This window comes from Vespa velutina, chromosome 6 (genome assembly GCF_912470025.1).
Source record: "Vespa velutina chromosome 6, iVesVel2.1, whole genome shotgun sequence".
NCBI lineage: Eukaryota > Metazoa > Arthropoda > Insecta > Hymenoptera > Vespidae > Vespa > Vespa velutina.
Window position 1 is genome coordinate 3,108,721 of NC_062193.1, and position 16,549 is coordinate 3,125,269.

Consider the following 16,549-nt stretch of genomic DNA (forward strand, 5'->3'; position numbering starts at 1 on the left):
TATTTTATCGAGAATAGTTTTTCAAAAATCCGAAAAAGAGATTCTAGATTAAAACTTTCTATTTTAAAATTAAATCTTGTTTATCAAAATTGGTCAAGAATTATGACTGTTCTCATTGTTGGCGTAAATGGTATTTTTGACATTTTTCACAAGGAAAAAGTTTTGAATAGTAGCGCCCTTCGAAATCTGTGGGAAAAGAAGAACTCCCCACTTGTGATTTTCATATAGACGTTATATATTATTATTATTGTTACATTACTATAATAATAATAATATACAATATAGTAATATAGTAAGTATATATATAAGTATATATATGCATATATATGTATATATATATGTATATATTATATTAATAAGTATTCAATAATTGTTTTTGATAAAACATTCAACAAAATCTTATTTTTTCGCAAATTTGTATATTAATTATTACATGAGTCAATTATATTTATTATTCTTTATGCATCTGTGTGAAACCAATGCATACTGACGTCATGTCTACCACAGATCACTGTAAGTGCACTATACTATTAAATAAAGATATATATATAAGAGACTGAAAAGTGCGAATTCACAGCTTACTAAACTTATACAAATCCAAGCTTATACACCGATACGATAAACGTATGGTGAGACTACAATATGCTTACGCTTGTAGTTCATATTTCGTCCAGATCTGTCGCTGAAGTCACATACGCTTCGAGCGAAAAGTGATGAACAGCATTAATCATTTGAACTTTCACTTTAAAAGTATTCTCCATTTTGATAAGTTTAGTTTCCAGTTGTGTAAGATGAGTGGTAGATTAAATCGGTTTTAATTGTTAAGACTAGTTTAAAAGTATAAGAAATATATTAAATCGCCAATCGGAAATATAATTCTGTAATTCCCCGAATTATAACTCTATAAAAGCCCATTGTATGTAAAAATATTGCGCAGTCTACTAATATCAGTTCGCCATATTGGGTGTGAAAAGAGTCAGATAAATGTTAACGTATCGTAGAATATATATTATAATTTAAATTGTAACGCATTTATAGTATAATAATTTATAGTTTTGATATTTGTAATTAATAATGGGCAAAAAAAAAGGTATGTAATTCTTTATAGATTTCATATTTCATTACATTTCGTATAAGATTTTTAATTCCGTATGAGTATTTCGTAACAAGTATACAATACGAATTATTTTTTAGGAAAGAAGCGAAGCTCAAATCTTCCATCTGCTGATCCATCTAGCCTTTCCCAACAGGACCAGGGAACAACACAACAAGAACAATCGTATCAGCAGTCGTCAGCACATCATAGTGGACATGAGAAAGATCAAGGATCAAGACCAGAGCAGTCGAGTCAGCAATTACAACGATCTCGGCAACATGTAAGTGTTCTATTTAAATGTTGATTTTTTTTAAAGAATTTTAAGTTATATTTAATCGTGTAGATGGTATTATATTCATATTATTTCTGCTACACATAAGAATATGTAAATATTATTTTTCAGGTTGAAGGTCAACATATGGTGCCATCTTCATCACAAGTATCACAAGCAACATCAACTTTATCAGCACCACAACAATCACAATCATCACATAAATCAAAACAATCATCAAAATCGTCATCACAAAAATTACCATCGTCACAAAGATCACAACCACCATTAAAACAATTAGAACAACCATCGCAAAAATTGCAACCGTCGACACAACAATCACAACCGTTGCCACAAAAATCACAACCGTTGCCACAACAATTACAACCATCCCAACAATCACAACCGTTGCCACAACAATTACAACCATCCCAACAATCACAACCGTTGCCACAAAAATCACAATCATGGGCCCAAAAATTGCAATCGTTGCCACAAAAATCACAACCATCCCCACAACAATCACAACCGTTACCACAACAATCACAATCATGGGCACAAAAATCGCAACCGTTGCCACAACAATCACAACCGTTACCACAACAATTACAACCATCCAAAAAATCACAACCGTTGCCACAAAAATCACAATCATGGGCACAAAAATCGCAACCGTTGCCACAACAATCACAACCGTTGCCACAACAATTACAACCATCCCAACAATCACAACCGTTGCCACAGAAATCACAATCATGGGCACAAAAATCGCAACCGTTGCCACAACAATCACAACCGTTGCCACAACAATTACAACCATCCCAACAATCACAACCGTTGCCACAAAAATCACTATCATGGGCACAAAAATCGCAACCGTTGCCACAACAATTACAACCATCCCAACAATCACAACCGTTGCCACAAAAATCACAATCATGGGCACAAAAATCGCAACCGTTGCCACAACAATCACAACCGTTGCCACAAAAATCACAACCGTTGCCACAACAATCACAATCACGGGCACAAAAATCACAACCATCCCCACAACAATCACAATCACAATCACAAGCACCAGTACCATATACTGCAATACAAGAAAAGTTAACAAAGTCTGTAGCTGGTCAGTTGGCTCTTAGTATACCTGTAAGAAGAAATCCTAACGTATGTGGAACACTTGGTCGACGTATAATGGTCGAAGTCAATGTGATGGGATTGGAATTAAAAAATATAAAAACGAATGTTACTCAATATGATGTAACTATTACTCCTGATAAGCCCAAATTTTTAAGAAGAACTGTTTTTGAAGCATTTAGAAAGAAAAAATTTCCAACTCGTAACCCAGCGTATGATGGGAATAAGATTGCTTATAGCGCGAATGATTTGCCATTTCCTACATATGTAAGTATATAAAATTTAAACAAGAAATTATAAAATTATAATAATTATAAAAAAATAACGAAATTTTCCTTGAATTAGATAAATGATATAGTTACGATTCTTGATAATAATCAAGAAAGAGAATTTCAAGTTGAAATGAAAAAAACTACTTCTATAGATTTTTCATTTCTAAAGGATATAAGACCTGGTTTTAATGAAACATTAGCAGTTCAGTCTGGAATGCAAGCTCTTGAAGTCATCTTGCGTCATGGACCTTTGTCATATTATATTCCGGTAGGTAAAATAAGTACTTTTCATTATCTTCTGTATTTTATGATATATTTTATAACTTTTAAAAATTATTTGATATATATTATTACGACCTAGCCTAGAGGAGTTCGGAGTGAACTCGAAGCGAATAAGTCATTTCTAGATACCGAGAGAATTTGACATGTAACAATGAGAATTTGTCTATCTTCGAAGAGAATTCTGATTGAGAAGACATAACTCACGAACATTCGGGATAAATTACTATTTTCTTAAGAGAGCTTGTATATCTGCTAATTGTACATTGTTTTTGATAAATATTATAGTTCGTTTTATGTTTTTACACGGAGTTGTGTGGGCGCTCCTAACAATATTTAAATTATATATACTTTTTATTTTATTTATATGAAATCAATTATTAATTATTGATGATCAATTGTTTCGTGTTTCTGTTTAAGATAGCTTTAAACTTTAAAATCTAGGTTTTTTTGTATGAACTCTAACATAAAATGATTTTGATTTTCTGAAATATGAGGCATAAACCAAAATATTTAAATGATATATATAAATGTAATATCGTTCTTTTTTTTTTTTTTTTTTTTTTATTGTTACCTGTTAAAAATAGATCATTTTTCTTAAAATTTTGGTATATTTTGGCAGGTTGGTAGATCAATATTTTGGCCACCAATAAATAAGCCAGAAAATTTGACAAATGGTATGGAATTGTGGGTAGGTTCATTCCAATCTGCTGTATTAGGATGGAAACCTTTATTTAATATAGATGGTAATGTATATATTAGTTTAATGTTAAAAAAGATTTTCAACGTTTTTACATAGAAATATGTTTTATCTGTTTATTTAGTTGCACATAAGGGTTTTCCTAAATCTCAAAATGTTATTGAACTACTGAGAGAAATGTGTTTACGTGGAGAGAACAGAGATATTACTCCAGACGATGTATATCAGTATGTAGATAAAATAAAAAAACATTTAGTTGGATTAAAAGTTCATTATGTGATACCAAATATACCATCATCCAAGCGAACACAAATAGTGCGTGGTTTTGTTGACTGTCCAAGGAAAAATGTATTTTCACGTGCCGATGGAACATCGTGTACTATTGAGAAGTATTTTAAAAATGAAAAAAATTATGTAATACGTTATCCTTATTTGCCTTGTTTATGGATAGGACCAGAAAATAAGAAAATATATGTACCTCCAGAAGTGCGTTTAACATTTATTATGAAATAGAAATAATATATTTAATGCAAAGTGAAAATATCATTTATTTAAAAATTTTCAGCTTTGTACAATAGTAGCTGGACAAACAATTCGAAAAAAGATGGATGAAATACAAACTTCTAAAATGATACGATTCGCAGCTACATCTACTGACAAACGTAAAGAAAAGATAATGGAAGGTGTAAGTATTTTATTAGCATACATGTTATGCATATATACGTATGCATAACATGTGTGTATATAACGTATTTTATATATATATATATATATATATATATATATATATATATATATATATATTATAACGATTATTATTACAGTTTAGAGCTTTGAGAATAAATGATCATCCAACTATGAGAAATGAATTCAATTTCTCTATAAAACCAGAATTTGAAAGAGTACCTGCTAGAGTATTAGATGCTCCTAAATTGAATTATAATAATAATAATATTGTGTCTGTAACGAAGGGTGTTTGGAGGCCAAAAAAATTTCTAAATCCAAGTACTTTATTTGATAATCAATGGACTATTGTAAATTTAGTTGATAAAATAATAAGAGACAGAGAACTATACAACTTATGCAATATGTTGCAAGAGGGTGGTAAATATAAATTAACAATTGACATTTATTTAACGATTTCAATAATAGTATTGTAATATAGTTATTAAATATTATAAGAAATGAAATATTGTATTTTTTATTTCAGCAAAAGCGGTTGGTATGGTTATGGGCAATGCTTTAAAACCGTTTCAGTCTTGCTATAATAACGTGACTAAATTGTTACATTGTTTTGGAAAATTAAAAGATAATGGAGTAAAGCTTATTATAGTTATTATTCCAGAATTTAATGACTCATATAGTAAGTAATTTAATTAATCTATTAAATTATTCTCTTGTTTAATTTATTAAAAAAGTTCTTGTAATTATTCATCATTGCTATTGAAGGTACAGTGAAGCAGGTCACTGAATTACGATTAGGTGTACTTACACAGTGTATTAAATCTATAACTGTTCAAAGAAAATTAAATCCAGCAACGATAGGAAATATCCTTTTGAAAATAAATTCTAAACTTAATGGCGTAAATCATGAAATTTCTGGTCAAGTTAGGTATGTCATTTTCTATTATATATATTTATAATACTATGTATAATAAATTTTATATGATATTAGTATATGATATAAAAAAATATAAAAAAGTATATGATATTAGGTTGGTAAAAAATTAATTAATGTCGGTTTTCAATTATATTTATATATAAAAATTTAATTTATATATAACATATTTCGACTCGGAATAAATTATATTAATTGAAATAAAAGCCACTGTACAATCTACACATTTTTGCCAACACATTCCGGATTTCTAGAATTCACAAAAGCTTTGAAGTCATTTTAAAGATTTTCCCTTACAAGAAATGGTAATCTGGTGGAGATAGATCAGGGGAGGATGTTATGATGGATTCATAGTCCAATTCGTACAATTTTTGGAATTCGTACAAATTTGGTAGAATGTTGTTTCACTTAAGTTATACGGCACTCATTTGTTAATTTACTTTTTTCTTTTCTGATTACCTCAGGTGGTCAATAACAATTAGATGACGTACCTATATCTAGTGCGAGTTCTCGAGTAGTTATGCTTGAATTAGCTTCAATCAAATCCTTCAATTAGACGTTGTCAAGGGCAGAAAATTGTGTCTACGACCTTCTTCATTTCTCAGGCCTTATTTCTGTTTCGAAATTTTTGAAACCACCATTGTACTGTGTGTTTCATTCACTATTTTTTCTACAAACATGCTTAATATTATAAATTATTTTTTTAGTTTTGCAATCAATTTTAAATTCATATGAAAAACTGATAGAAATTTGTTTTTTGTTCAATTTTATGAAATCAACTGTTTGAAGTGAGCACAAAAAAATACCTGCTTGAAAACTCTGACATCTATACTTTAAAGAGTATAGAATGAATTATTATTATTATTATTATTATTATTAATACTTCAGAATCCGCATTTATTTCTTAAAAGAAAAAAAAGAAAATCGACATTTCTTATCAACCTAATATTCTCATACTACAGTATATTGAATTCAAGATTGTGTCTACTACTAATTTTTTCTTTGCAGACCTAGTATTTTAACACCAGATTGTATTTTGATTGGCGCTGATGTAACGCATCCTTCACCAGATTCTAAAGATATACCTTCTATAGCTGCAGTAAATATTATTTTTATAAATTTCTTTAGCGTTTTATTACGAATATTCTATTACATATAACAAATTTTGTTATAATATAGGTTGCTGCAAGTTGTGACAGAACTGCATTTAGATATAAAATCGAAATTAGACTTCAACAACCGAGACAAGAAATTATTAATGATTTTGCGGAGATTGTTAGCAAATTATTGAAGTATTATCATAAAACCATGGGAATCTACCCAAAGAAAATTATTGTTTATCGGTAAATAAGCTAATTAAAATATAATATCAAATTAATATAAATTTTTTCTTTTATTGAACTTTAGCGAATTTTTCACAATATTATATTAACACATTGTTGACCGATCACGAGTGAACTCGCGTTGTCATGCCAAGACGGTTCTGATCGATTACGAGTAAACTTGCGATCGCAGCGCCTTTGTTTCGCTTTATGCTCTTTAATAATAAACGACGCTTTATGGCATAGAGCCAGAGACATAAGATAAACTCTGAGAAAAACTACCGGTCAACAATGTGTTAATAAACATTATCATTTCTGTTATAGCGATGGTGTAAGTGAAGGACAGTTAACTCAGGTGTTACACTTTGAATTATTAGCCCTTCGAAAAGGATTTGACTCAGTTTCTACGGACTATAATCCTTTAATCACTTTTCTTGTAGTGCAAAAAAGACATCATATACGATTTTTCCCTACAGATACTAGAAATTCAGATGATAAAAATTTTAATGTACAAGCTGGTACCATAGTAGACACACACATAACACATCCTAGTCATATTGATTTTTACCTTGTATCACATGCAAGCATTCAGGTACATCGTTGAATAACATGAATTTTTCAGTATGGTTCCATAACTATTACCCATATATTATTTTGTTCTAGGGTACTGCGCGACCTACCAAGTATAAATGCGTATTTAATGAATTAAATATGACAGAGGATCAAATCGAAGAACTTACATATTATTTGTGTCATATGTTTGCACGATGTACAAGATCCATTAGTTATCCAGCACCAACATATTATGCCCATTTAGCAGCATTTCGAGCTAGAGCATTTATACAAAAGTAAGTAATAACATAATGTATAATATTAACTTATTTATAAAAATGTTTAAATGCTTAATTTGATATTTTTAGTGTTCCAATTAAATTACAAGAGTTATCAAAAGAACAAGAAAAAGTAAGGGTTGTATTAAATGAAGATGTTCCGATGTTTTACGTTTAAAGATTACATCGATATATACGTATATGTAGAGAGAGAGAGAAAGAGGAGAAAGGAGAAAGGAGAGAAAGAGAAAAAGAAAGAAAGAAAAAAAAAAGAAAAGTTTAATTAATACCTCTTATAATAGATTTTTATGTCACAGAACTTTTATTCCTGATACTTTATTCTTTAATCCTGTATTGAAAAATTAATTAAGACTAGAATATATTACAAAATAATAAGGGAAAACGATAAGGGAATCGATCGTAGTATTTTAATATTGATTTGGAATTATACGTATACATATATATATATATATATATATAAGAAAACTTAATGTATCTTGTTAATTGTAATGTATTGCTATAAATTAAATTAATCTGACTTAATAAAAATTAAATGTACTATCTATATTATTGAAAAATTCAATTTTATTTCAATGTTGGTAATGCATATAACATCTTATTTTCTATGGTCGTACAAACGACAATATTTACATTTCAAATTTCGCGGCATTAGGGCAGATACATTTCGTATTATTGCAGATTTTGGCCGAGTCCTTTATCTACCGGTAGACCACATCGATGTTAGAAATTTTGTTGACAACGTATACATTAAAGTTAACAAGTTATTTGCTCATATATCGCGATATATATTTAATAAACGTTTTATATTATTACAACATACTTTGTTATGGAATATTTGTGAAATTTAGTTATTCCAATGGTAAATTGTTTTATGCATGTAATAAGGAATCATAGATACGTAACCTCTATAAAATTAAAAATACAGTATCAATAAACGAAATTTTGGAATTGATAACGCGTACAGTGATTTATTAATAACGTTTAAAGGGTAAAAATAATATATTTTATTTAAATACAGTTATAAAATAATACATTTTATTTATAATTTAATATTGAGATTAACGATTTTAATCGACATTTTCTTAACTCTTAATCAATTAATTACATTCTTTATAATTATAAAATAAAAATTAATTTATATATATCGATTACGATTAAAAAATTATGTATGTGAAAATTAGTAAATTTCTTTTCAAATGAAGTTTCTGCTCTTATTTTATAATATATATTACGCAATAAGAAAATATTGTGTGTGTGTGTGTGTGTATGTGTGTATGGGATCTGGATTCTAGGGGAGATCATTACTTCATTCATGGAACTCGTTGATTCAATGGTATTTCAAGGACGAGTAGGGTGACCTGTTAGTCCCTTCCTATGGGAAAAGATCTAAACTTGGTCATGCATTCCTTGTTATTTTTACAGGGGAATAGTAACATGATACAGATAGATTTTTTTTTTTTATATGAGGAATTCTTTGTTAGTATTCCTTTTAAGTTGGACGCAATCGTCATCCTCCATTTAAGGATAAGATTTTATAAAAATTATTTCCAAACGAATTATAATATTTCGAAAATTAAATGAACCGAGAGAAAATGGGGGAAAAAATAAAATCACATAATTTCTAGGGGAAAAGAAATATGGAGGAGAAGATATGTATTTTTTTCATTTTCTTTTCATTTATCTATGTATAATTGAACGTATTTTATTGTTTATAACGATCAAGGTTCAGTAGTATACTGATATACGCTTCCATTGTTTTGTATTCTCATGTAATAAGACATATGTATATCTGCGTATATGTCTTCTTCAGAATTGCATAAATCTCTACTGCGACGCAGATTATCGATATTAACCTTCTTTCAACCCCCTTTCCTCCCTTCTCTTCCATTAGCGAATTTAAAATGCACTTAATTATCAAGACCTTATTTCTTCGATCTGTTTCACCTGCCATAGATCCTCGATCCCTATATCTATAGTTTTCTATGGTTATTCAAAGGGTCTTCACGTGACCGTTGCTTTCTATTGATTCCTCTCGAGGAGAGGGTGCATGCGCCCTCGTCGATCGTCACTTTCATCCCTTCTCTCTCTCTCTCTCTTTCTCTCTCTCTCTCTCTCTTTCCTCATTCGCATATTACACCACACACACACACCTATGTAACCTCTCCCCTTTCCCCAAACAAAGAGGGTTGGAGCAGGCAAAGGCGCTGACTTCGGTCAGCAGAACGTGCTGGATGTCCAGTAGAAATCCTCCTAGTGGTGGGAGCTCTAAAAGAGAGTAGGGGTGGGAGAATGGAGGGGAAAACGATGGTTCGTCGCGGAGAAATCCGACAGTGTCACTTCCGTGGCGGTTCGGAACGATACATAAATTTTTTCTCTCAACTCTCGTCGTAGTTAAGCTCGTCATGGTTGTCGTCGCTTTATTCAGGTATAATTATCTCACATCCTACTTTTCTTTTCTTTTATCTTTTTCTTTTTCTTCTTTTTCTTTTTCTTCTTCTTTCCTCTCCATTTCCTCATCCTTTCTCCTATATATCGATCGTGTCTTTTCAACTTTACGTGAAACATAATAGATATCGGAGAACAGTGAAAGAAATCGAGAGACTTTTTTCTTTTCTTTTTTGAAAAAAATGTGCTTCGTCGTCGATAGATGAGCAAGTGAAGTTTTCCTTTAATCGTGGAAAAATTATCTTGCGTCTTTCTTACGCGAGTGTTCTCCACGTTCGTGTTTCCAGATAGAAAATCACGAACAAATTTCTCTCCTACAAGTTTTATTTCTTTCGTTTTTTTTTTTGATAGACTCAATCTCTCCATTTCAATCCAAATCAATAATAATATTCAACGTTTTCTCTTCAACTTATCCGCATCGTACGACAATCCTATTATTTCCTTTTCGTCGTGCCTTCTACGCGGGAAATTATCGATCGTGTCCATTCTCTCTTCGTTGCCGGTACTACGCGCGATTATGTTTCCACTCAATGCACATCTATAGATCCTTCTCTCACGATCGTTACATCGGGTCAGTGTTCTCCGATATATATCTATGTACCTACTTAGTTACATACTTGTCTATTTTACAACTACGAACCGAAAACACACACATCAACGATTTATTTCGAACGAACATGCGAACGAGATTCTAACCTTACTCCCCCACCCTACCTCCGGCCCTCTTTTTATCTGAACACCCCCGTTGTCTAGATTTCATTTAATAAATCAAATAATGTGTATGTGTGCATGTGTGGTTTTATTGGATACATTATATATATATATATATATATATATATATATATATATGTATATATATATATATAATGTATTATATATATATATAATACACAAAACGTGTGTCTTTTTTTCTCTCTCGCTCTTTCTCTCTCTTTCTCTGTCTGTCAAACATTCTTTTTTTCACTTTTTATACGGATACTATGAGGTTTCAAACTGGTAGAAAGTAGATTTTTTCCTTTTACACGCGAAGTGTAATAGCTGTTACCGTCGATCGTTGTTGACGTTCGACGAATTCCTCTACAATTTGCTCTGCATCCCTGAGAAACTTCTCGAACAGCTTGCAACGTGCGCGCTTGTTGCTAGGTGGCAGCGACGACTGTTCGAGAGAGGGTTGATATCATCAGACTCCAAATGTTCACCCCCTCTCTTAGTCATTCGTTTTTTCTCATCTAAATTATTATAATATCTGTTTCAATCTCTAAACATTGTATGTTTACATTTTAAAAATATTCAATGCTTTATGAAATCAGATTTTGATCTATGGAACTCGTCCATTGGAATACTTATTATTTTTTGCTACAATCATTTCTTCTTCTTTTTCTTTTTCTTCTTTTTCTTCTTCTCCTTCTTCTCTTTTTTCTTCTAAGCGTTATTAATTAAAAAATCAAACATTTTTCTTTGTAGCAAAAAACAGAGAAAAAGAATGTATATCTTTTTCTACGCATTGTCCTAATCCCAATAAGCATGGGTTGACGCATGTAAACTCTATCCGAGGCTAACGATCGAACCTTTTCCGAAAATAACATTGAATGCAACGCGGAGGATCTATTTTGAGATGTTATACGTAGGAAGCGCATCGCTGTTATCCTCGTATAGTCACCAAATTTAACACTTAAAGAGAAAGAGAGAGAGAGACGCGTAAATACGCATACAAACAGAGGTGCGAGAGGTTCGTAGTCAAAGAATAAATATGAATATATACGATCAGTCGTTTAAGAAAAATTTACATAGGAATGTGCGCATATTCGAGAACTCTATTTATGACTACAATGAAGCGATAACGAATAAATGAGATTTATGTAACTCAAGAATACTTCTTTCGAACGAAACAATATTATGTCGCAGACAGTGCACGTTGACAGAGTTTAAAGAGGTATTTTGTGTATGTGTGTGTGTGTGTGTGTGTGTGTGTGTGTGTATTTATATATATATATATATATATATATATATATATATATATATATATATATAGAGGGTAGAGTTTCAATATAGTGTTTACAAAATGTACAAAGTAGTAATGGGTACGCTTGGATTATTCTTTATCAGATAAAACGTTTTTCTAACGTTATATTATATACATATTTCGTTGTCGTTAATGTTACATTGATAAAAATCGTCTACATAAAACATAGGACAGTTTAAAAAGATTGAATTAAATATTAAATTTCACGTTAAAAAAAAAGAAAAAAAAACATAAATATGATAAATACATATGTAATATCGATCGACGTTCAGTTTTTATCTTGTATATAACGATAAATTTAATTTTTGTAAATCTTGTTCTTTTCCAGGGTGGAAGCGTAGTAAAGGTTCAAGAAAGAGGCTGGACCATGTCAGGGCGAGGGGCGGAGTGGTGACCTAAAACTCATCCTCTGCGCCGCCGACCCTCGATGCTTACGCTACGGCTGGTGTCGACTCATTTCTTGAAGCAGCCATAGGCAGTGCCCTTCGCCTAAGAGAAAGGGCTCTAAATGCGATGTGCCGTGATAGGGACATGAACTCAGAGCTAATCGAGTCATACGAACTCTTGTTACCGTCTTGCTTATCTTCGTTGATGTCGAAATAAAAAGAAAAATTGAAAAAAAAAACAAAAAAAAGAAAAAAAAATACAAAAAAAGAAAATTTTTAAAACGAACAAAAACGAAAATTCCCCCAAAAAAAGAACAAAAAATACGAAAAAAAAAGAAAGACGCTTGATTGTTACGTACACGTCGAGGATAAAAACAAATCCTCAAATTAAAAGAAGTTTTTTATTTTCTTTTTTCGAAAATACAACTGTATTTTACGGTTCTCTTAAATTCTTCCAATTGCTCGAGCACCGTTTTTTTATCTTATATACTTATGTATTTTGTCAAAGACGAATCAATTTTTCTTACGTCAAAACGATACGTTTAGTGAAGAAACGACTAAAACAAAAGAAGAGAAGACGGCTTTCGACCAATTATCACACTGAATTCGGCATATTCCAAGCTGTGGAGAATCGCAAGAGATTGTATTGTAAGATCTTTTCTCATTGATCCACTTTTCTGTTTTTTCCATATTTAATCTTTATGTACGTTTATTTGAGATAATATCTATTGAAATACATTCTTTTGATTTCACTAGTGCGGCAGTGGGTCGCGGTGTAGAAGTGGGATGAGACGTCCTCAGCAAGAACAACAGCATCACCACCATCATCACCACCACCACCATCACCACCACCATCATCACCACAATCAGCATCAGCATCAGCAATCTCATTATGGATCGGCAAGTCCAACGCGTTCGCGACAGTCTCACGACAAGGTGAAACGTCTCTTAATCTCTCTCTTACTCTCTCTTTTTTTTTTATTCCTCATTATTCCTTATTATTTATTAATTATTTGATCGTGAGAAGGAAGCGATAGCGGAAAAAAAAAGAAAAAAAAAACGGAGAAGATGGGAATGCGAAGCGTGTCAAGGTCGCGTAAACTTTTTTCTTATTCATTAGTGTTTCATTACTTGGCCTATAAAACCGAATACTCCTGTTAAAACTTTTGGGGTATAGTCGAGATGATGGATAGCAAGTTCGAGATGCACTGATCCGATGGATTTTTGAATGTAGGAACTTTGAAATGTCATATGCGAATAGTGACGTTGCGCATCCATCGTCGATTGTTGACCGTACACTACGTCGGACAAGAATTTAACCAAGCTGGTCGTCTCTCAGGACGAGTCCCGCCTTGCCAGAGTGAAGCGAGTCCTCGCAGGATCGTTCCTTGGCCGAGGCAGAGGGTCCACGAGAGTGTTCGGTGCTCGGCTAGACTTGATAGAGTCTTATCAGGAAACGGGTGTACCCTACGTGGTCTATCGCCTCTGCAACTATATCGAGGCTCATGGTTTCCAAAGTGCTGCGGTATTTCGTCTATCGGGTGGTAGTCCCAGACTTGCTGAAAGATTGAGGACTGCCTTCGAGAGAAGAGGCGATGCCGATTTGGAATCTGCGGCTTGTCCATCCACAGCGGCCACCCTTCTTCGACAGTACCTGAAAGAATTGCCGCAACCCGTTGTACCGTCCACTTTGGTCGCAAGCTTGTTAAACCTTCACAACAGTTAGTATCTCATCGGTTTTTAAAACTATTTTAAATGATTCTTTTAAGACTTCCTACTAATTGGATTCTTCTATCCATAAGTTTTTAACTCTGTTCTTTTTTTTTTTTTTTTTTACAGATGATTACTCAAATAATCATGAATCCTGGATTAAATCGACGAAGGAACTCCTATCAACCCTCCCATCTTCTCATTATCGCTTACTTGGTTACTTGGCGATTTATTTAAGCAGATACGAAGCAAGACACGGACGAAGCGCTGGTGTATGCGGTGTATTCGCTCCTGTTATTTTACCTCACGTCCCACCTGCGACCACACTTCTACGAGACATCCTTGCCGAAGCGCACGTACTCTTTCCCGATTGGTAAGTTTCTGCAAATTTGTCTTTCTATGGAGTCTGGTTGAAAACGTATAGGTTGTCGATACAAGCTTTACCATTTTATCTGCTAATATTTTCTTTATGTAATTCCATCTCTCTTTCTTTCCTAATACACAAGGAAATATAATAGAAGACTTTTTGAAACATAATAGAATATTGATCAATCATTTTATATATATATGATTACAGATTGGTTAAAATAAATTAAAAAATGGGATGTCCGTGAAAAATTAATTGTCTTGAATTAAAAAGTTGAATAATTTTTTTTTTTTAATATAACGCGTAGGCGGAAGTGAGATGTCAATAGAAAATACATTTTAACCTTCCATGATTCGATTCAATATTTTACTAAACGATTTGCCACAGTGTCTGAGGTAACGTGACCGTTAAATCAAATCGATCCTTGTCCTTGTTGAAACCATTTAGCATTCGTTCAAGTATAATATTCGAGGGTATTAACGTGTTTCCTTTTACTCTTTTTGCTCGTTTATGTTCGCATGGTTTGCCGGTTCGATCCATTGACGCGTGACTCCTTCGATTTTTGCTTCTTACGTGGTTGTCATATCGATTGGTTCAACATACCGATAGTACTATATCCAATAGTACTAGATGATCGAAATTTATTTATACGAAAAATTTATCATTAATTGAATTTTTTATTTCTATTCGATTCTATTCAAATCTTCACTAAACGTTGTTTTTTTTTCAAATATAACGATTTAATAGAGTGAATATATTTCAGAATGGTTATCTTTTGATACAGCGAAAATTATTTCAATAATTTCTCTTTAAAAAGACGAATAAAAGATAAGAAATAAATTATATGAACTGTAAACCAACTCTTATAATTGGAGTTATTATAATAAGATACGTTGTGTAATAAAAATAAAAAAATAAAAAAAAAAACAAAAACAAATACATCGAATGATATCGATAAAATATTTAAGTCCTAATGATGCATGCCAAAATCGATCGTTACAACTATTTTATATGGAATGCGTTGGGAATAATGCCGAGAGAGCAGTTCTATTTTCTGTTCTCTAATGCATAATAATACGAATATAACGTAATAGCATGAATTTTGGCTTGCATCGATCGTGTCTTTACACGTGAATCATCGCATATATCTTATCGTGCTCGATCACGATTGCTTTCGTGTTTGAGTTTTGCTTTCGTCTGCTTTTCGTTTTCCTACGTCGCTCGGTCAACGTATTAGATTACCAATTGGATGGTAACTCCAAGTGCTAACGAGTTCGACCGAGTCTACGAATATTATTATCATTCTATTGCAAAACACTCGTACACACACACACACACACACACACAAATATACATGCACGTATGCGTGCGGGCTCGCATACAAACATAAAGTAACACACGATTGATAGTAGATATACAATACGAATTATAGTGTAACTATAACGTTACTCGTAGAATCGATTCTTTAGAGCTCTGTCACCTTATTTCCACCACTGGCACGGCGCCTTCGCTACTCATGTTTCTTATCCGTATGAGGTCGATGAAACCAACAACAGCATCGTGAGCGTTCTTTTCAATCGATCCGCGAATACTAAAGGAAGGAAATCTTGTGAGAAACGAACTTAATGAATGGCGGCGTCACAACTACATATTGTGACGATTATTATTCGAGCTTTTCTCTCTTATTTCTCTCCTCTATTTTCCAAAAAATTAGAATATAGATCTATTATTCTATCTATTTTAGTCCAATGAACATTTTCTGTGTCCTGTATGCGAGTATCTCGTAAAAGAAATGATGACATTGAAAAAGTAATTAGGTTGTGTATTTTTTTTTATTTTTCTTTTTCAATTTTTTTCTTTTTTCTTTTCTTTTATTTCCTTTTTTTTTTATCATTCGAAGCCTTTGTAAGGTTGCGCTGCATTGGCCGACCATGATTTCATGGTCAAAACGATTTGACCGATAGATACGATTACGTTGTCGTTGCCCGATTCATTATGATTTTCCGCGCGAACTTCGATACATATATATTATGCATTACATGATTCCTATAATTCCTGATACTTTCTTAAGG

The 16,549-nt window shown here is 32.2% G+C and overlaps 1 protein-coding gene and 1 long non-coding RNA gene across 6 annotated transcripts; both read left to right on the forward strand.

The window, feature by feature from the left end:
* Positions 1–692: 692 nt before the first annotated feature.
* LOC124949890 (protein argonaute-2) lies at positions 693–12,682 on the forward strand. 5 transcript variants are annotated; one of them, XM_047495715.1, is made up of 18 exons: positions 698–1,090; positions 1,195–1,376; positions 1,500–2,771; positions 2,850–3,044; positions 3,678–3,801; positions 3,880–4,241; positions 4,321–4,440; positions 4,580–4,859; positions 4,966–5,118; positions 5,205–5,367; positions 6,382–6,472; positions 6,553–6,716; positions 7,020–7,287; positions 7,359–7,543; positions 7,616–9,971; positions 11,456–11,711; positions 11,783–11,924; positions 12,343–12,682. In XM_047495715.1, exons 1-15 carry the CDS (start codon positions 1,075–1,077, stop codon positions 7,701–7,703), a joined length of 3,663 nt encoding a protein of 1,220 aa, XP_047351671.1. In that variant the 5' UTR covers positions 698–1,074; the 3' UTR covers positions 7,704–9,971; positions 11,456–11,711; positions 11,783–11,924; positions 12,343–12,682. The 5 variants fall into 5 exon arrangements, with proteins under 5 accessions (XP_047351673.1, XP_047351672.1, XP_047351671.1 ...); XM_047495716.1 differs by lacking the exons at positions 11,456–11,711; positions 11,783–11,924 and having other exon boundaries at positions 697–1,090; positions 1,500–1,764; positions 1,804–2,771; XM_047495714.1 differs by lacking the exon at positions 11,783–11,924 and having other exon boundaries at positions 11,456–11,720.
* Positions 12,683–13,193: 511 nt separating this feature from the next.
* LOC124949895 lies at positions 13,194–13,877 on the forward strand. The gene is made up of 2 exons (XR_007101194.1): positions 13,194–13,336; positions 13,635–13,877. It is a non-coding gene; the product is annotated as an uncharacterized LOC124949895 (long non-coding RNA).
* Positions 13,878–16,549: the final 2,672 nt, after the last annotated feature.

Coding starts and splice junctions, on each gene's coding strand:
- LOC124949890 (XM_047495714.1), top strand. Junction 2,772..2,849: donor ATTTGCCATTTCCTACATAT/GTAAGTATATAA, acceptor TCCTTGAATTAG/ATAAATGATATAGTTACGAT. Junction 4,441..4,579: donor AAGAAAAGATAATGGAAGGT/GTAAGTATTTTA, acceptor TTATTATTACAG/TTTAGAGCTTTGAGAATAAA.